This window comes from Scyliorhinus torazame, chromosome 12, assembly GCF_047496885.1.
Source record: "Scyliorhinus torazame isolate Kashiwa2021f chromosome 12, sScyTor2.1, whole genome shotgun sequence".
NCBI classification, from domain to species: domain Eukaryota; kingdom Metazoa; phylum Chordata; class Chondrichthyes; order Carcharhiniformes; family Scyliorhinidae; genus Scyliorhinus; species Scyliorhinus torazame.
Genome location: NC_092718.1, coordinates 10,248,604 through 10,269,933, shown reverse-complemented (window position 1 = coordinate 10,269,933; position 21,330 = coordinate 10,248,604). Strand labels below are relative to the sequence as shown.

Below are 21,330 nucleotides of genomic sequence, written 5' to 3'. Positions count from 1 at the left end.
AACATGAGCTTTCTCGGAATACTGTAATAGATATTTATATATTAGGGTTGGAGGTCCCTGAAAAAGTGAGACATGCCTGTTCCCCAAGCAGCCCCATCTGCTTATTATTACCGTATTCTATAACCTCAACAATTTCCTATTTATTTATCATTAATCATATAATAACAGTCCAGATGTGCAGGACTGACGGCATCTGAAAGAGGTCAGCGTAACATTTCTAGTAGAGGCTCCTCTTCAATCTGAATGTCTTTCCCCTGAACTTTAATCTCTTTAAGCTGACGGCCCTGTTGTGTATATCAACCACCCTTTGTCTATTGGGTGCTGCTGTTGGCTTCAGAATTCCTGCACAGGGAGAGAAGTATTTGACCAACCTCTCTCTCAATGTTGGAAAGACCAAGGAACTGATCATCGACTTCAGGAAGCGTAACACGACACACACTCCCGTCTGCATCGATGGCTCCGAAGTGGAGATGGTCGATAGCTTTAAGTTCCTGGGGGGTCACCATCACCAGCAATCTCTCCTGTTCCACTCACGGGTACTCTAAATTTATATTTAAAAAAAAAAAGAATTGGTCTCCGCTACATGGTCTTCCACACTTATGGATATAATCACATGAAGAATTGTTTTGGATTTTAGTTCTTTGTCATCTCAGCCACAGAAGGAGGCTATTTGACTCCCAAGTTTATGCTGTCTGTGTAACAATCCAGTCAGGCCCTTACTAGACCTGCAAGTTTATTTCCTTCAAGTGTCCATTCAATTTCCTTTTTAAATCGTTGATCATTTCTGCTTCCATTACTCATGGGCAGCAGCTTCCAGGTCATTAGCACATGCTGTATAAAAATAGAGCCTTCCTCTCTTGGGTTTTTATATAACCAGATATAACCCTACATGCAGATATCCCAAGCACAATGCCTCTAGTGAAAGGGGCCAAACATTCCACTGAATGAGGCTAAACAAAATTATGTTTAGAGCTTGTGGCATTTACCATAAGTTGTTTCCTTTGATAGCTTAGTGGTTAAATGTGCCATGAGGATCTGTTCCGTTCCTGATCTGAGCTGAATTAGCTGTTCTCTGGGGCAAGGCAGGGGGTCACTAAATTAGAGCCAGTGTCTGCAGAAGCTCCAGAGATCCTGCTGATGTAACAAATTAATGTATGGATGTTTGACGTAGATGGGATCAAAATTGGCTGTGCTTCCCTCCCCTAAATGGAACAACTTGACAACACTTGCTGACGAGGCCCTGATCACGAGAACAGACAAGATAAGATGTAAAGGGGATGTCATTGCTGGTGGAAATAGTGTGACACATTACCTTCAGGAGAGGAGAAAAGAGAACTAGAAATACTTGCATCAAAATTAATTTTCATTGAGCAGGTGGCATATTCTCTAGTAAACACCTTTGTTGCCACAGGAGGCACCGATTTCTCTCTTGCCACCCATCGGTAAACAAAAGGTGTTTTAATTAGTTTTCCTCTTTATAAATGTTCGCATATTCGCCAACCCACTGGTCTTGGTACGATCCAATTCTCTATTAATAACCCCACAGCAAACTGAAGATAAGGGTGAACTCAAAGGGTTAGTTTATTTGCACACATTCAAAACACGAGGAGGGTTGTAATGTTGCCTCTTTTACATTCATACAGTAATAGAGGGATGGAGAGAAAAAAGTTTTACAGTGCAGAGACCACAGAGAAAATAAATTTTGTTTCATGTGCTTTTAGGAGTCCAGAATCAAATTCCCAATGAAGTATTCCTTCAAAGAGGTTGGTGGGCTGAAAGACCGATGTAGAATTTACCTTTCCGGTAGTGTTATTTCACACGATGAGATGGGCAGAGAATCTTCTAGGTGATGGAACAGAATTTTCAGCAGACGCAGTGTAAATGGGGGCCACATGTCCACCCAGGTCAGGGCTCCTTATTTGTGAGGCTGCTAGTTAGACGGTAAACCACAGTCTGAGACTTTGCAGGTCAGCAAGGCAATATTATTAGTTCCACAAAGCCGAGACCCATGTCACATGACACCCACCCCACCCCTCCACACTGTCTTTGATAAAGGATGTGTTTCCCCTCATCTGGGTCCCTGAAACTGTCAATAGTTGAAAGGAAGGTTGTGGGGCCCTTTGTCTCATCAGACAAGCAGACTCCTGTTGGCCAGCCTGGGTTATGAAATTCAGATGGCCTTTGTATAACTGTCTTTGAATTTGGTCTGTGCAGCCCACATGGGGTTGTTAGTGCCTCTTTGGGGCTAACGAGGTGCAAGTTCCCCGTTAATTTCAGTTATTCCCTTTTGTTCAGAGTCACACACAGACGAAGCGGCACAGTGGTTAACACTGCTGTCTCACAGCACCTGAGACCCAAATTAGATTCCGACCTTGGGTAACTGTGCAGAGTTTGCACGTCCCCGCCGTGTCTGTGTAGGTTTCCTCCCACAGTCCAAAATGTGCAAGTTAGGTGGATTGGCCTTGCTGAATTGCCCCTTAATGTCCAACGGTTAGGTAGGATTATGGGATTAGGGTGGGGGCGTGGGCCTAGGTAGGGTGCTGCTTTGGAGGATAGGTGCAGACTCAATGGGCCGAATGACCCCCTTCTGCACTGTAGGCACTCTAGATGCAGCCATTTTAGGACTTTGTCCAGTTTAAAATATTTATAGATAATGATGAGCATATCTATATATTTTATTAAAATGATATATGCAAGGGTGGGTTCTTTGCCCCTTACACCTTGATGAGCAAAATCATTTAGAGCTTCATTAGGAAGAATATTGTAATATTCCTTAATACTTGAGGAAGTCGACAAGTGTTTCACAACCATTAAGTTTTAAAATACAGTACCTGTCATTATGTAGGGCTACATAATGCCCCATAAACAATAGCTGAAACGACTGTCCATTTGTCTTGTTGCTGTTGACACAAATAGAATTCTCTCTCTGCCTTTCCGATTAGTGTGAAGGGATCTTTAACATCCAGCCAAGGCTTTGATTTATGTTGAAGGGAAGGTGCATTCGACAATGCAGCACTCCCTCAGTATTGCATTATACGTCAACCTCTGTTACGTTCTCGAGTCCTGAAGTGTGGCTTGGACCCATAAGCTGCCAACTGACTCGGGCTGACGCAGGCCAGAAGAAAATGTCTATTTTATTATTCGCATCCAGGCTAATTAGAACTGCAGGCGCCAGTTGATCATAAGCCCTTTCATTACTTGTACATTAACCAAACATTTTGTAAATTGTATCACTGCTTAATTACAAACAACAATGTTCTTTACACAAAGTAGTTTACTGGGAGTCCTTTGATTCCAAAGGAGATAAAAGCTTCATATTTTACAAAGTATATACACTGGGAGTACAGCTTTGTGGTGATGTCCTGCAGCATTTGCGAGTTGCATTCAGACTGTCCAGTTTCATTTAACTTTGCTCTTTTCAGTCAGCAAAGGAGAAAGCTTTTAGCCAGAATCTGGCGCGGATCCAGGTCGAAGCATTTACGGGACAGTGATTCAACCGGCCCTGTTTTGGAAAAGGGGCGTTCTGTTGTTTAAAAGTGTTCTGGGAAGCCGGTTTTCGGGGTATAAACTGAATATGGGGAAAAGTGAGATGTTTGCGATCAAGGCAAGGGGACAGGAGAGGCGATTGGGGGAGCTGCCGTTTCGGGTAGTCGGGGGAAGCTTTCGGGACCTCGGCATTCAGGTGGCGCAGGAATTGGAACGGCTACACAAGTTCAATTTAGCCCGATTAGTAGACCAAGTGAAGGACGATTTCCGAAGGTGGGACACGCTCCCGTTGTCACTAGCTGGGAGGGTGCAGACAGTGAAAATGACAGTCCTCCCGAGATTCCTGTTTGAGTTTGTGTATCCCCATCTTTATTCCGCGGTCCTCCTTTAGACTGGTCAATAAGGTGATCACTGGCTTTGTATGGGCGGGTAAGACCCCGCGAGTGTAAAAAGATGTTGCTGGAGTGGAGCCAGGGGGAGGGCGGGCTGGCACTCCCGAACTTTAGTAATTATTACTGGGCGGCGAATATAGCCATGATTAGGAAGTGGGTGGTGGGGGTAGGGCTGGTGTGGGAGCATGTGGAGGCGGCATCATGCAAGGGCACTAGTTTGGGGGCATTGGTAACTGCGCCTCTGCCGTTCCTGCAGGCACGGTACTCCACCAGCCCCGTGGTGGTGGCGGCCCTGAGAGTCTGGGGGCAATGGAGGAGACATGTGGGAGCAGAGGGTGCATCGGTCTGGTCCCCAATCTGTAATAATCACCAGTTTGCCCCGGGAAGGCTGGATGGAGGGTTCCGGAGATGGTAGAGAGCAGGGATTGAGAGGATGGGAGATATGTTTATAGAGGGGAGCTTTCCTGGTCTGAGGGAGCTGGAGGAGAAATTTGGATTGATGAGAGGAAATTAGTTTAGGTACCTGCAGGTGCGGGACTTCCTACGCAGGCAGGTCTCAACCTTCCCGCTCCTGCCGCCAAGGGGGATACAGGACAGGGTAGTTTCCAGAATGTGGGTGGGAGAAGGGAGGGTTTCTGACATTTACAAGGCGTTTATGGGGTCAGAGGAGGTGCAGACCGAGGAGTTAAAACGCAAGTGGGAGAAGGAGTTAGGAGGAGAGATAGATGATGGTCTCTGGGTGGACGCATTGAGTAGAGTCAACGCGTCCACATCATGTGCCAGGCTCAGCCTGATACAGTTCAAGGTCGTTCACCGGGCTCACGTGACAGTGGCTCGGATGAGCAGGTTCTTTGGGGTAGAAGATAGGTGTGCGGGAGGGTCAGCGAACCATGTCCATATGTTCTGGGCATGCCCGAAGCTTAGGAGACTCTGGCAGGTGTTTGCGAATGTCATGTCCAAAGTGTTGAAAACAAGGGTGGCACCGAGTCCAGAGGTGGCGATTTTCGGAGTGTCGGAAGACCCGGGAATCCAGGAGGAGAAGGAGGCAGACATTCTAGCCTTTGCTTCCCTGGTAGCCCGGAGACGGATACTATTAGCTTGGAGGAACCCAAAGCCTCCGAAGACGGAGACCTGGCTATCGGACATGGCTAGCTTTCTCTGTTTGGAGAAAATCAAGCTCGCCTTGAGAGGGTCAATGTTGGGGGGGGGGGGGGGTTGCACTATGTTTATATTCTCATGTACATTGTTTATTCTGTTGTTGTTATAAAACCATAAATACCGCAATAAAATGTTTATATAAAAAAAGTGTTCTAGGAAATGGAACCTTAATTAAAACAAGTTGGGTAGAGAGTATTTGTCAGAAAGGTGTAGTTCAGCTTTGTAATGGCTGCTGGTCTCTTCATTGCCTTTGACAGGCGTCAGACAGATCTATAACCTGCTCGATGGCAGAGAGGCCTTCCTACACCTCGCTAAACTGTGCCAAGACCCAATCCTTGTTGGCACCAAGCTATTGGATAAAATTTCATCCATTCCAAATGGGGAGCTGGAGTGCAGTAAGTAACTAAAAATTTTACACTACCACCATTACCTCATGCAATTATATGACATTAATCATTTGCGTTTAAAGAGAAAAGCCAATCTTTTTTGTAATTCTCACTTTTATTTTCCAATTCTCAGCTCTCCAACTTGCTCAAAAACAGTTTTCAGAAATCATTTTCAGAATTAGTCGGTCTGTCCAAGAGAACTAATGAGCTGAACCGAATGGAGGCACAGGCCCCAAATTAGCTGCTGCTTTTTAGAAACCCACAACCTTTGGGTCCGGAATGAGTCTTTGGTTTACTGGCCGCATTCCTGCCTCCGAGTTGGAATTTCTAACCCACATCCAATTGGCTCAGGGAGTGGAGTGGAGAATACAGTTTATAAATACTGGGTTGGCCTCCAACAGGGGGCTGTCATTAGGACGGAGTGACCACTGGCTTGCGATAGTATCCCTGCCAAAATCAGGAGATTTTAACTCTGGTCTCGCTTCCAGCCCCCCCCCCCCCCCCCCCCCCATATCTCCCTTTCACTTACTTATCCAATTTGAAACTTGTTATTGAATACTGTATGAAAGCTCAGAGTGGGGAGCTTGTGTCTGATGAGTGTAGTTGTTCCGTTTACCACCATTAAAAATAAAAGGTTTGGGCTCTTTAGCCTTCATTGCAGCGACCCAGGAGAAGGACCTCCACTGCAGCTCAGTGGCGTCACTCTCGACTCTGAATCAGGAGGTTATGGGTTCAAGCCCCAGTCCAGAGATTTGAACGTATAATCTAGGCTGACACACACAATGCTGTGCAGTGCTGAGGGAATGCTACACGATCAGAGGCCCACTATTTCAGATCTGATGCCAAATTAAGGCCCCTTCTACCCATCTTGGGTGAATGCTAAAGGTCCCTGGGCGGGCATCATTCGAACAGCAGAGGTGTTCTCTTGGTGCCTAGTCAAAATCCATCTACTCAACCAAAATCTCAAAATAGATGATTTGGTTATTTGTTGCTGTTTTTCGGAGCTTGTTGCGCACCAATTGGCTGCGGCGACCAGTGGCTGAACTCCCAAAGTACATCATTAGTTGTAAAGTACTTTGGGAAGTAATGAAGTCATGAAAGGCATTGTATGAACTGGAAGCGGTTTCATTCTTTCTGGTGTAAAATAGCTGATGCCCGTCTTTGTCTGCTTTCTCTTTTCATGGATCCTAAAGCTGTAGAACTACTCATTTTGGCACATGACTGCTTTAGCCTGACCTGTCACATGGAGGGGATCAGTAGAGTGTTGCAAGCTGCACGCCATCTCAGTCACAAACACCTGGCACCCAAAGAAGAGTACAGCCTCATGGTATGGACCCAGTCATACATTGCTGTATATCAACAAGTGATCGCGCTTTTATTCCAAGTATGTAGGTATAATTAGAACTACGACTATGAACTGATGATGCTATCCTGCTGGGGGAGGAAGTGGAACAATCCAAAATTGTGTAATTCTGTCCCACTATCGATCAAAGATACTCATGGACATCCAGATTGTTGCAGCTTATACACATCCTATTCTGGGTTCTCTGTGCTCCCAAGTTTCTTTTATAACTTTGGAAAGTTTATAGTTTGCCATAAAGTAGCATAATTGTTGCTTTGTGGTTGAGGATGTATTTCATTAACTGTCCAGGGCCATTATGTCACTTGAATATCATACATCCAGTTAGTAGTGTTTGGCACCTCCCTCGGTACAATGTCATCTCTGTTCATATTTTCAGCATCCTTTCAATCCAAAATCTCACCTCGCTCCAGGGAGTTGTTGAGGCAACAGGGAGCACTCTTGATTTCATTTGGAAAGTAGCTTTCTTTACTACCTTAAATCTGCATTCATACATATTTTCATTGAAACTGGTGTCGCCTCGGCCCAGTTGGTAAATCTCTGACCTCCTGAAGATTGTCGGTGGAGCCCTACTCCAGAACTAATGCACAGATTGTTAGACTGACAGCCTCGTGCAGCATTGAGGGAGGTGCTGGTGTTAAAACTGAATCTCAAAGTGTGGAGAGGACTTTCTCCCAATACTTTTAATATGTAGTGTCTAATAAACTGGAAGTCCTTGAGTGCTGCAGTGCTAATATTTACCCCTGAGCTGTGGTAGATTGTGCCTGACATTATGTGGAGCCCTCCTTGGATTCCTTTTAAAAGGTTGTAAATAGAACACAGCCTTGATTTATTACCAAGTAAGATAACGCAAGTGTTATCAATATTTAGAAGGCAGAATCGATCCACAGATTAAAATCCTGTCATAAATTATGTTTTGTTTTACACATTTGGCAACCTGTACTGCTGTTGTGAATGAAAATAAATTCCTGTCCATCACATGGATCCTGGCTACACAAATGAATTAACAATGGGGTCAGTGTCTTTGTGCCAAGAGGATGCCTTTTATGTCATCGATGTTAATACTGAGATGTTAACCATCTTCTACCAAGCATATGTCAATATGTCAACCAATCTAGACCATGAATTAAGCTCATTGTCAAGACTGTGGAGTTGTGCAAACTGGCATTTCAGGGGTTGATCGTTTGTCTTCCAAGTAATCCCTTATTGAATCAGTTTGAGTGTCAGCCATGACAATGAGGCTGACCAACTCTTATTGAAAATGTAAATGAGAGGGTGGTGCGGTGGTTAGCACTGCTGCCTCATGGCGCCAAGGACCCGGGTTTGATTCCCCGCTGGGTCACTATGCGGAGTCTGCACGTTCTCCCCGTGTCTGCGTGGGTTTCCTCCGGGTGTTCCGGTTTCCTCCCACAGTCCAAAGATGTGCAGGTTGGGTGGATTGGCCATGATAAATTGCCCTTAGTGACCAAAAAAGGTTAGGAGGGGCTATTGGGCTACAGGGATAGGGTTGAAGTGAGGGCTGAAGTGGGTGGGTGCAGACTCGATGGGCCGAATGGCCTCCTTCTGCACTGTATGTTCTATGATCCTGGCCCTGGGTCACTATCCATGTGGAGTTTGCACTTTCTCCTCCCACAACCCAAAGATGTGCAGGGTAGGTGGATTGGCCACGCTAAATTACCCCTTAATTGTGGGGGAAAAAAGAATTGGGTACTTTAAATTTAAAAAAAAAAAGAGAATGTAAACGAGTCAGATAATTATCCATTTCCCTGACAGATCATTTAAAAAAAAATATTGCAGCTTGCCAATTTAGTAAATCACATTGTCCTTGTCTATTTTTAAACTTATTCCTTATTTGGTGTGAGACTAAACTTTCATCCCAGTTCAATTGGCTTGTTCATGTCGAGGTTAAAGCTCCCTTTGGCCGATTGAAAGAACAGTGCCTAATCTAACATTCCACCATAAATCAGTAGAATAAAGAGCACTAAACCAGTTAAATTGATGAGGCCTTGTTGGCTACGAAATGTGTCTATATAATTGTCCCAAGTCCCAGTTCACACTGTTATGCGTTTTGCCAGGTTTCGCTATGGTTAGGTGCTAAATGAGTTCTCATCCTTCCCGATGAACATGTATGTTGTTAAGCCATGCTTGGATCCATTGGCTTCCCAAACCCTACTGAGTTTCGAGGGTTAACTAAGAGAAAGTATGAAAGGCACCTCGTTGAAGAGAATTAACTAGAGTGTGAATATTCTCTTCTCCCCAGGTCCGGCTGGTCACTGGTATTGGCCGATACAATGACATGACGTACATATTTGACCTTCTGCATGAAAATCATAGGTTTGAAATGCTGCTGAGGAAAAATGTTGAATCGGTAGGTAAGGATTGTCTGGGGAAATAGACTGGGAAAGTAGTTAGTGCAGCAATTCAAGAATCTTCCCTTTCCACTTTTTTAAGTTGTGGTCTATTTCGAAGATATTTTGTTGGCATCCTCATTGTTTACTACAAGGCAGAAAGGTTCTGATTTTGAACACCATGCCAACATGAGAGCATATTTACTAGGTTGATAAGGTCATACATGACTGAAGGATTTCACACTAGTCATCCTACAGATGTTTATGAAGCCAGAATTCTGTTGGCCTGTTGTACTGCTATAGCAAGATTGGTGTTCGGGAACAAAATCAAAGCTTTTCTAAAGGTGTTTGTTCTATAGCTGTTTGCAACATTGGTATGGATACGTTGCCCACCCCTCGTTGCCCTAAGGGCATATGAATCACCGTATAGTGCAGGACTGGAGTTTCTTTCATTCTTCCTTGCAATGTGAGCATCGCTAGTAAAGCCAGCATTTATTGTCCATGCCTAATGGTGGTGATGAACTGCCGACTTGAACATCTGCAGTCCATGGGGTGTAGGTAAACCCACAGTGCCGTTAGGGCAGGGGTTCCAGGATTTTGACCCAGCGCCAGTGAAGGAACGGTGATATATTTGCAAGTCAGGACGGTGTGTGACTTGGAGGAAAATTGCAGGTGGTGGTGTTCCCATATATCTACTGCCCTTGTCCTTTTAGATGATGGAGATAATGGGATTGTAAGGTGCTGTCAAGCAGCCTTGGTGAGTTGCAGTGCTTTTTGTAGACGGTACTCACTGTGGCTACTGTGCGTCAGTGGTAGAGGGAGTGAATGTTTCAGGTGGTGGTGGATGGGGTGCTGATAAAGTCACATGTGATCCCAGCTGGGAAGAGGTAGCAGGTCCACCTGATGGACCTTAGTGAACCTGTTGGATTTTTACACCAATTAATTTGATCTGATATTCCCACAAATGTGCAGATTTACTGAATTCAATTTCCTAATTTGCTGTGGAAGAATTTCCTGTCAACGTCTGGATTTTGAGTCCAGTGCCATTACCACTAGGCAACTGGACCCATATAAGGCAGATCAGGTTCTCATTGCGTAGAGAGCTGCCATTATTAACACTGCTACTTTGGCACATCGTATGTGCTCACCAGCAATCTATCTATCTTGTTTTAATTTTGCTCATGTTCCAAATAATGTACTGAGTGATTTTTAGGAGCTTCTTTTGCTGCAATCCAGAATGGAGACCTGAAGACTGCTCTGCTTGACTACATCAAACGCTGTCTCCCTGGGGATAGTGAGAAACACAACATGGTGGCTTTCTGCTTCAGCATGTGTCGTGAGATTGGGGAAAACCACGAGGGTGCAGCCCGTGTACAGCTTAAAATTATCGAGTCAAAACCCTGGGGTGAGTGTCGAATGGGGAAACTGCTCAGCTTTGCTTTCTGTTCTGAAGTTACAATAATCCATAAAACAAAAGAGTTGAGTTTCCGCTTTGGATGCAATTGGGAGATTCCATCCACGAATAAACTCGGAATTGTGCTGATCAGATTACAGTTCTCCACGAAGACTCATTTAGTCGTCACAGCACAAGATCTTCATGAACCAGTGCAGCTGGGCAGCACCATGGAAATAGAAATGATATTCTATGTAAAAAGTATTCATGTATTTAAAATGGGAAAGCTGGACAGAGACAGAGTGCGACAGAAAGAGAGAGAGCAAGAGACTGGGTGTGATTTTACTGCAGATCGAAAGTTGATTTCACAGTAAAAGTATAGATATTATAGAGGCTTTTCACAGTAACTTCATTGCAGTGTTAATGTAAGCCTACTTGTGACAATAATAAAGATTATTATTATGAGGGTGTCGAGATTTCCCTGTAAACAAACCAGGTTTGAAATCAGTCAAAATGACGAAAAAGATCAAACCAAACTATTTAATACTGAGTGTACACGAAGTCAGTTTTGTAGTAAATTTACTTTGAGGAAAAGAATGATGTTTCTAAACCAGGCCTTCAAGAACCGGCTCACCTAAGAAAATGGTCCCAACTCGAGCCATCCTTTCTAAAGCAAAGACAATCTGTGGAATCTCTCCATGCCAACCAGCGAGTGTGGCCAGGTTTGGAGGCGGGGCCTGATCTGCCAAAAAAAAATTCATGGCATGCTATGCCAGCATTTGTTGCCCATCCCTTGAGTTACCTTGAACAAGCAGGGGTGAGTTACCTTCTTCAACCGCTGCAGTCCCTGAGGTGAAGGTACTTCCACTGTGCTGTTAGGGAGGGAGTTCCAAGATTTTTGACCCAGCGACAATGAAGGAACGGCGATATATTTCCAAGTCTGGGTGGTGAGTGAACTGGAGGGGAACCTCCAGGTGATGGTGTTTTTTGATTTGATTTATTATTGTCACATGTATTAGTATACAGTGAAATGTATTGTTTCTTGCAGGTGTTCCCAGGTATCTGCTGCCCTTCTAGATGGTAGTGGTAGTGGTCTTGGAAGGTGCTGCCTAAGGAAACTTGGTTAGTTCCTGCAGTAAATCTTGTCGATGGGAGACACGGCTGGCACTGTTCTTCGGTGGTGGAGGGATTGAATGTTTGTGGAAGGGGGAGCAATCAAGCTGGGCTGCTTTGTCCTGGATGGTGTCGAGCTTCTTGAGTGTTGTTGAAGCTGCACTCATAGAATTTACAGTGCAGAAGGAGGCTACCTGACCCATCGAGTCTGCACCGGCTCCCGGAAAGAGCACCCCACCCGAGGTCAACACCTCCACCCCATCCCCACAACCCAGCAAACCCACCCAACACTAAGGGCAATTTTGGACACTAAGGGCAATTTATCATGGCCAATCCACCTAACCTGCACATCTTTGGACTGTGGGAGGAAACCGGAGCACCCGGAGGAAACCCACGCACACACAGGGAGGATGTGCAGACTCAGCACAGACAGTGACCCAAGCCAGAATCGAACCTGGGACCCTGGAACTGTGAAGCAATTGTGCTATCCACAATGCTACCGTGCTGCCCACAATCCAGGCAAGTGAAGAGTATTCCATTACACTCCTGACTTGTGACTTGCAGATTGCGGACTGGCTTTGGGGAGTCAGGGGAGTTGTTACTCCCCCTTAGCCTCTTGCACTCACAGTATTTATATAGAAGAATCATAGAATCACTACAGTGCAGAAGGAGGCCATTCGACCCATTGAATCTGCACTGACCCTCTGAAAGAGGATCCTAGCTATCCCAGTAACCTCACCTAACCTTTTGGACACAAAGGGGAAATTCAGTGTGGCCAATCCACCAAACCTGCACATCTTTGGACTGAGAGAGGAAACCGGAGCACCCGGAGGAAACCCACGCAGACACGGGGAGAAAGTGCAAATTCCACACAGTCACCCAAGGTTGGAATTGAACCCGGGTCCCTGGTGCTGTGAGGTAGCAGTGCTAATGACTGTGCCACTGTGCCGCCCCCATAGCTAGTCCATTTCAGTTTGTGATCAATGATAACCTCCAGGATTGTGGGGGATTCAGTGATGGTAATGCCGTTGAATGGCAAGGGCTGATTGTTTGATTCTCTCTTATTGGAGATGGTCATTGCCTGGCACTTATGAGGCGCGAATGTAACTTGTCAATTGACAGCCCAAGCCTGGATGTTGTCCAGGTCTTGCTGCGTTTTCCATGGACTGCTTCATAAGAACATAAGAACTAGGAACAGGAAATGAAATGAAAATCGCTTATTGTCACAAGTAGGCTTCAAATGAAGTTACTGTGAAAAGACCCTGGTCGTCACATTCCAGCGCCTGTTCGGGGAGGCTGGTACGGGAATTGAACCGTGCTGCTGGCCTGCCTTAGTCTGCTTTCAAAGCCAGCGATTTAGCCCTGTGCTAAACAGCCCCTTGGAGTAGGCAATCTGGCCCCTCGAGCCTGCTCCGCCATTCAATGAGATCATGGCTGATCTTTTGTGGACTCAGCTCCACTTTCCGGCCCAAACACCATAACCCTTAATCCCTTTAGTCTTCAAAAAACTATCTATCTTTATCTTAAAAACATTTAATGAAGGAGCCTCAACTGCTTCACTGGGCAAGGAATTCCATAGATTCACAACCCTTTGGATGAAGAAGTTCCTCCTAAACTCAGTCCTAAATCTACTTCCCCTTATTTTGAGGCTATGCCTCCTATTTCTGCTTTCACCCGCCAGTGGAAACAACCTGCCCGCATCTATCCTATCTATTCCCTTCAAAATGTTATATGTTTCTATAAGATCCCCCCTCATCCTTCTAAATTCCAACGAGTACAGTCCCAGTCTACTCTACCTCTCCTCGTAATCCAACTCCTTCATTATCTCATAGAATGTACAGTGCAGAAGGAGGCCATTCGGCCCATCGAGTCTGCACCGGCTCTTGGAAAGAGCACCCTACCCAAGGTCAACACCTCCACCCTATCCCCATAACCCAGTAACCCCACACAACACTAAGGGCAATTTTGGACGCTAAGGGCAATTTATCATGGCCAATCCACCTACCCTGCACATCTTTGGACTGTGGGAGGAAACCGGAGCACCCGGAGGAAACCCACGCACACACGGGGAGGACGTGCAGACTCCGCACAGACAGTGACCCAAGCCGGAATCGAACCTAGGACCCTGGAGCTGTGAAGCAATTGTGCTAACCACAATGCTACCGTGCTGCCCTGAGGAACACGGATTATCTGAGGAGTCGCGAAAGATGCTGAACATGTACAACCATCAACGAACATCCCCACATGTGATCTTATGTTGGAAGGAATGTATTTGATGAAGCAGCTGAAGATGGTTGAGCCTCTGAGGAACTCCTGCTGTGATGTCCTGGAACTGAGATGATTGAGCTCCAACCACCAGAACCATGTTCCTTTGTGCCGGGTATAACTCAAACCAGTTTTGTCCCTGATTCCCATTGACTCCAGTTTAGTTAGGGCTCCTTGATGCTGCACTCAGTCAAAACGTGCCTTGACGTCAAGGCAGTTACTCTCACCTTGCCTCTGGAATTCAGCTCTTTTGTCCATGTTTGAACCAAGGCTGCAATGAGGTCTGGAACTGAGTGACCCTGGCGGAACCCAAACTGCGCATCTGTGAGCAGGTTATTGCTGAGTAAGTGCCGCTTGATAGCACTGTTGATGACTCCTTCCATCACTTTGCTGATGATGGAGAGTAGACTGATAGGGCAGTAATTGGCCAGGTTGAATTTGTCCTGTTTCTTGTGTACAGGACACACCTGGGCAATTTTCTACATTGCCGGTGTTGTAGCTGTACTGGAACAGCTTGGCTAGGGATGCAGCAAGTTCTGGAGCACAAGGTGTAAGTGCTATTGCCGGAATATTGTCAGGGTCCGAAGCCTTGGCAGTATCCAGTGCCTTCAGCCTTGATTTCATGTAGGGTGAATGGAATTGGCTGATGCTGGGGACCTCTTGGGGAGACCAAGATGGATCATCCACTTGGCACTTCTGGCTGAAAATTAGTCTGAATGCTTCAGCCTTGTCTTTTGCACAGGGTTGCCGGGGATATTTGTGGAGCCTCCTCCTCCAGAGAGTTGCTTAATTGTCCACCAACATTCACAACTGGGTGTGGCAGGACTGCGGAGCTTAGACCTGATCCGTTGGTTGTGGGATCACTTAGATCTGCTTATTTTATTTGGCAATGCAAGTAGCCCAGTGTTGTAGCTTCACCAAATTGACACTTCATTTTTAGGTATGCCTGGTGCTGCCTGGCATGTTCTCCTGCACTCTTCATTGAACCAGGCTTGGTAGTAACGGTAGAGTGGGGGATATGCCGGGCCATGAGGTTACAGATTGTGGCCGAGTACAATTCTGCTGCTGCTGATGGCCCACAGCACCTCATGAATGCTAGATCTGTTCTGAATCTATCCCATTTAACACGATAGATGGTGTCCTCAATGTGAAGACGGAACTTTGTCTCCACAAGGACTGTGCAGTGGTCACGTCTACTGAGGCTGCATCTGCAGCAGGCAGGTTGTTTTTTCCACTTGTTGATTTCCTCATCATCTGACTCGACTTGTTTGGTCAGTAGCTGCTGAATCACTCTTGGTGATGGACATTGAAGTCCCCCGCCCAGACCATTGTAATAATAATAACCGCTTATTGTCACAAGCAAGCTTCAATTAAGTTACTGTGAAAAGCCCCGAGTCGCCACATTGCGGCGCCTGTTCGGGGAGCCCGGTACGGGAATTGAACCTGCGCTGCTGGCCTTGTTCTGCATTACAAGCCAGCTGTTTAGCCCATTGTGCTAAACCGGCCCGTGTGCCTTTGCTACCCTCCATGCTTCCACCGTGGTGTTCAACATGGAAGAATACTGATGTATCAGCAGAAGGTTTTCTTGCCCATATTTGACCTGAAGCCAATGAGACTTCATGGGGTCCAGAGTCGATGTTGAGGACTCCCAGAGCAACCCCACCCCTAATTGTATATCACTGTGCCGCCACCTCTGCTGGGTCTGTCCTTGTGGAACAGGACGTACCAGGGACGGTAATGGGGGTATCTGGGGCGTTATCTGTATGGTATGATTATGTCAGTATGAGACAGCTCTCCCAATTTTGGCACAAGCCCCCAGACGTTAATAAGGACTTTGCAGGGTCGACAAGTTATCGGTTCCAGTGCCTAGGTCGATGCCAAAGAAAAAGATTTATTTCCTTAGTATTCACTTCATAGCGGTTTGATACAACTTCGAGTGTCTTGCTGGGCCTTTCAGAGGGCATTTAGAGTCAACCACATTGCTGTGGATCAGGAGTCATATGCAGGTCAGACCAGGGGTGAGGCGGCAGATTTCCTTCCCTACAGGACATTGGACAATGGGTCTGTTCATCATTCCAGATATTTATTGGATTCAGTTTCCACCAGAGTATTACCCTTTGTCTCTGGATCACCAGCACAGTGACAATACCGCTACACCAACGCCTCTATTCCTCTGTGCTGCTATTGTTTTATTCCAAGCTCCGATGGTCTTCTCTCTGGGGATTTGGCTTTTCATTCAGCCAGATGGACCAGCTGCAAATGGTTTATTGGAGTTGAATAGGAGGAAGTTAATTGTCTAAAACTGAACAATTGCACAAATAAATCTGAATCTTGCATCCAAAAGTGTTTTTAAATGTGTTATCGATGGAGCAATTGAGGTTCTTTCAGCTGTAATTTTATTTATTTGGACCATCTTTGCTCCACTGTTGCCGATAAATTTTTATGAGCACTTAGTATTTTTTTAAACCCTGTATCCTAATTCTGGTGCCTGATTTGGAGATTCCCTAAGGCGCGTGACCTGATTTTCCTTTCCATATTTCAGAGGTGAGCCCTGAATTGAAGAAATCACTGCTGAAGGTCTTGACTTTTCTGAAAGATGCTGCTGAGAGCTACTCAAAGGTAGCTGTCTTGATATTTAGCGTTCAATTTGCAAACTATTAGATATTTAAACATGTGCAATCTATGGTTACAAAAAGTAAATGAATAGTTTCACGTATATAGAACCTTGTCCTGCATATGAATTGCTCTTGAAGTGCGAAAAACTGTAGACAAACTCAATAACTCTTGGGCACCAATGAGACAAATAACCAGTTTGTGACATTTATTGAGGGAGGAATGTTGGCCAGGACAGCAGGCGAACCATCATGTCCATTTAAGCAGGTAGGAGGTCAGCCCATGGTTCAATGTCTCATCCAAATAACAGATTTGTAGCATGAGATATTCAATCAATATTAAATTGTGTAGTGAACCCCATCACAGGGTTTCCATATGTGAGGATTTAAGGAGGCAGCGAGTGATTTTGTCTGCTGTTTGCTGGATTTTCCAGACGGCGGAGTTTCCCTTGTCACCACCGATACTGCAACAAGTGCTTGGCTTCTGCCCCTCATCAGGAGGAAGTCCCGCCTGGGAGAGCTGACAGACAGGGGTCAAAACATTTGAGTGGGAGGGGTGTTAAGTGGAGGCCGCTGATGGAAGGGCCATTGTGAGGGGATATGAAACATACTGTGATGGATAGGAGGAGGCGGTGGTGTGGTGATATTGTCGCTGGACTAATGACCCAGAGAAGCAGGCTTCAAATCGGCAGGTGGTGAGATTTGAATAAAAATCTGGAATTTAAAAAAAATCTAGCCAATTGTGGTAGAAACCCATCCAGTTCACTAATGTCCTTTAGGGAAGGAAATCTGCTACCCTTACCTGATCTAGCCTACATGTGACTCCAGACCGATGGTGGGTCACTCAGTCTAAGGGCTGAGGCAATTAGGAACGGGCTATAAATGCCAGCTCAGCCCACGTCCCAGATAAGAATTTTTTTTAAATTACTATTCTTCACCCCATTCAAGTTGACAAATGAAGTACCCACAGTGCATAACCTCACAGGAGACACAAATGCAGATGTGAAAACTGTGATCATCCCACCTTTCAAAAGTACTTCAGAGGAAAGCACTTTGGCCAACCTGAGATCACGAAAGATGCTGTACAAATGGGCGCTGTTTTATATGGATACACATCCACTAAAATCCATGGTTCAGAAAGAAAAGCATTAATTTTCAATTGTGCATGGTCGATTCAAACTTGCTAATTCAGTCTCTATCCCCTAACCACCCTGCCCCATTTCTGCAGAAATTGTCATTGGAAATTATGATCCAAGATTTAATTTCGAGATATCCAAAGCAAGTGATTCGTGTAATTGTAAATCTTGATAATCCACAAACCTGTCTCTGTCTGAACTCTCTGAAGACACGAGTGACATTAAGTTTGACATTTGGAACGACTGTGAAATGAATTTCCAATTTTACATCATGTACACTCCCTGGATCACTTATCACTCAGAAACAGACTGCTAAATTATCTTTCCGATAAGTGTCTCTCAGCCTAGTGAATGAAAAACAAGTCTCTTGCTTCTCACAACATAGAACATAGAACAATACAGCGCAGTACAGGCCCTTCGGCCCACGATGTTGCACCGAAACAAAAGCCATCTAACCTACACTATGCCATTATCATCCATATGTTTATCCAATAAACTTTTAAATGCCCTCAATGTTGGCGAGTTCACTACTGTAGCAGGTAGGGCATTCCACGGCCTCACTACTCTTTGCATAAAGAACCTACCTCTGACCTCTGTCCTATATCTATTACCCCTCAGTTTAAAGTTATGTCCCCTCGTGCCAGCCATATCCATCCGCGGGAGAAGGCTCTCACTGTCCACCCTATCCAACCCCCTGATCATTTTGTATGCCTCTATTAAGTCTCCTCTTAACCTTCTTCTCTCCAACGAAAACAACCTCAAGTCCATCAGCCTTTCCTCATAAGATTTTCCCTCCATACCAGGCAACATCCTGGTAAATCTCCTCTGCACCCGCTCCAAAGCCTCCACGTCCTTCCTATAATGCGGTGACCAGAACTGTACGCAATACTCCAAATGCGGCCGTACCAGAGTTCTGTACAGCTGCAACATGACCTCCCGACTCCGGAACTCAATCCCTCTACCAATAAAGGCCAACACTCCATAGGCCTTCTTCACAACCCTATCAACCTGGGTGGCAACTTTCAGGGATCTATGTACATGGACACCTAGATCCCTCTGCTCATCCACACTTTCAAGAACTTTACCATTAGCCAAATATTCCGCATTCCTGTTATTCCTTCCAAAGTGAATCACCTCACACTTCTCTACATTAAACTCCATTTGCCAACAAACAGCTCTCCACAAGCCTGTCATATTGGAAAGAAATAATAAGAAAAGCTTGCAATCAAATGGTGCTGTTCAGAAACTCTGGGCATCACAAAGTGCCACATAGCCAACTCAGCAATTGAGTACTGCTGTAATATAAGTGTTGTTGAAGGGTAAATATTGGCCAGGACACTCCTTGGTGCTCTTCGAAATACCATTGTGGGATACTTTACACTCCCGGAGAGGATGGATGGGATGTTGGTTTAACATCTCATTCAAACTACACAGAACCTCAGATACAACGAAGGTTGGATTCAGAAGTTGCCCATGGTGAGGTTGTGCCTGACACATCTGTTAGAATTCCTTGAGGAGGTAACGAGGAAGTTAGACAAAGGAGAACCAGTGGACGTGATGTATTTGGATTACTAGAAGGCCATTTTGACAAGGTGACCAGAGGCTACTAAGTAAGATAAGAGCCCATGGTGTTTGGGGGCAAGGTTCTGGCATGGATAGAGGATTGGTTGACTGGCAGAAGGCAGAGAGTGGGGGGGCGAGGGGTCTTTTTCAGGATGGCAACCGGATCCACATGGACGGGACTGCAACTATTCAGGATGTACATCAGTGACCTGGAAGAAGGAACTGTGGGCATTGTTAAGTTTGCAGATGATACAAAGATATGTAGAGGGACAGGTAATGTGGAAGTGGCTAGGCTGCAGATGGACTTGGCCAGGCTAGGAGAATGGGCAAAGAAGTGGCAGATAGAATATCATGTGGACAAGTGTGAGATTATGCCCTTTGGTAGGAAGGTAGAGGCTCGTTTAGCACAGCGGGCTAAACAGCTGGCTTGTAATGCAGAACAATGCCAGCAGCGCGGGTTCAATTCCCGTACCGGCCTCCCCGAACAGGCGCAGAATGTGGCGATTAGGGGCTTTTCACAGGAACTTAATTGAAGCCTACTTGTGGCAATAAGCGATTATTATTATTATAGAATAGACGCATAGACTATTTTTGAAATGGGGAAATGCTTCAGAAATGTGAAGCACAAAGGGACTTAGGATTAGCATGCAGGTTCAGTTGGCAGTTAAGAAGGCAAATGCAATGTTAGCATTCATGTTGAGAGGGCTAGAATACAAGAGCAGGGATGTACTGCTGAGGCTGTATAAGGCTCTGGTCAGACCCCATTTGGAGTATTGTGAGCAGTTTTGGGCCCTGTATCTAAGGAAGAATATGCTGGCCTTGGAAAGGGTCCAGAGGAGGTTCACAAGAATGATCCCTGGAATGAAGAGCTTGTCATATGAGGAACGGTTGAGGACTCGGGACCTGTACTTGATGAATTTCAGAAGGATAAGAGGGGGATCTAATTGAAACTTACAGGATACTGAGGCGCCCTGGATAGAGTGGACGTGGAGAGGATGCTTCCACTTGTAGGAAAAACTAGAACCAGAGGACACAATCTCAGACTAAAGGGACGATCCTTTAAAACAAAGATGAGGAGGAATTTCTTCAGCCAGAGGGTGGTGAATCTGTGGAACTCTTTGCCACAGAAGGCTGTGGAGGCCAAATCACTTGACTGTCTTTAAGACAGAGATAGATAAGTTCTTGATTAATAAGGGGATCAGGGGTTATGGGGGGGAAGGCAGGAGAATGGGGATGAGATAAATATCAGCCATGATTGAATGGCGGAGCAGACTCGATGGGCCAAATGGCCTGATTCTGGTCCTATATCTTATGGTTTTATGGCTTCACGGTTTTGACTGCCGTAAACTAGGCATAAGGTGCCTGTATTCCCAAACCTAACTTTCCAACGGCCACTTGGCTTACTCGGAGGTCCTTTTGTTAGCGAGTGATATTATTTCATAGGAGGGCTCTTTTTGTCTATCAGATAACTTGCAAAGTGGTCAGAGAAAAATCCTAGCTGTGTTTTTTTTTTTGTTAAACATTTGGAGTACCCAATTCAATTTTTTTCCAATTAAGGGCAATTTAGCGTGGCCAATCCACCTTGCTTGCACATCTTTTGGGTTGTGGGGGCGAAACCCATGCAAACACGGGGAGAATGTGCAAACTCCACCCGGACAGTGACCCAGAGCCAGGATTGAACCTGGGACCTCGGCGCTGTGCTAACTCACTGCGCCACCGTGCTGCCCCAAATCATAGAACATAGAACAATACAGCGCAGTACAGGCCCTTCGGCCCACGATGTTGCACCGAAACAAAAGCCATCTAACCTACACTATACCATTATCATCCACATGTTTATCCAATAAACTTTTAAATGCCCTCAATGTTGGCGAGTTCACTACTGTAGCAGGTAGGGCATTCCACGGCCTCACTACTCTTTGCGTAAAGAACCTACCTCTGACCTCTGTCCTATATCTATTACCCCTCAGTTTAAAGCTATGTCCCCTCGTGCCAGTCATTTCCATCCGCGGGAGAAGGCTCTCACTGTCCACCCTATCCAACCCCCTGATCATTTTGTATGCCTCTATTAAGTCTCCTCTTAACCTTCTTCTCTCCAACGAAAACAACCTCAAGTCC

At 45.6% G+C, this 21,330-nt stretch overlaps 1 protein-coding gene across 2 annotated transcripts in view; it reads left to right on the top strand.

The window, feature by feature from the left end:
* Positions 1-21,330, top strand: part of spg11 (SPG11 vesicle trafficking associated, spatacsin) — a 230,978-nt gene that overhangs the window by 187,526 nt on the left and 22,122 nt on the right. For both annotated transcript variants that reach the window (XM_072470406.1, XM_072470405.1), the window contains exons 33-37: positions 5,294-5,431; positions 6,616-6,749; positions 9,043-9,150; positions 10,367-10,535; positions 16,444-16,520. In XM_072470406.1, coding sequence (XP_072326507.1) covers positions 5,294-5,431; positions 6,616-6,749; positions 9,043-9,150; positions 10,367-10,535; positions 16,444-16,520 — 626 coding nt within the window. The remainder of the gene's footprint in view (positions 1-5,293; positions 5,432-6,615; positions 6,750-9,042; positions 9,151-10,366; positions 10,536-16,443; positions 16,521-21,330) is intronic.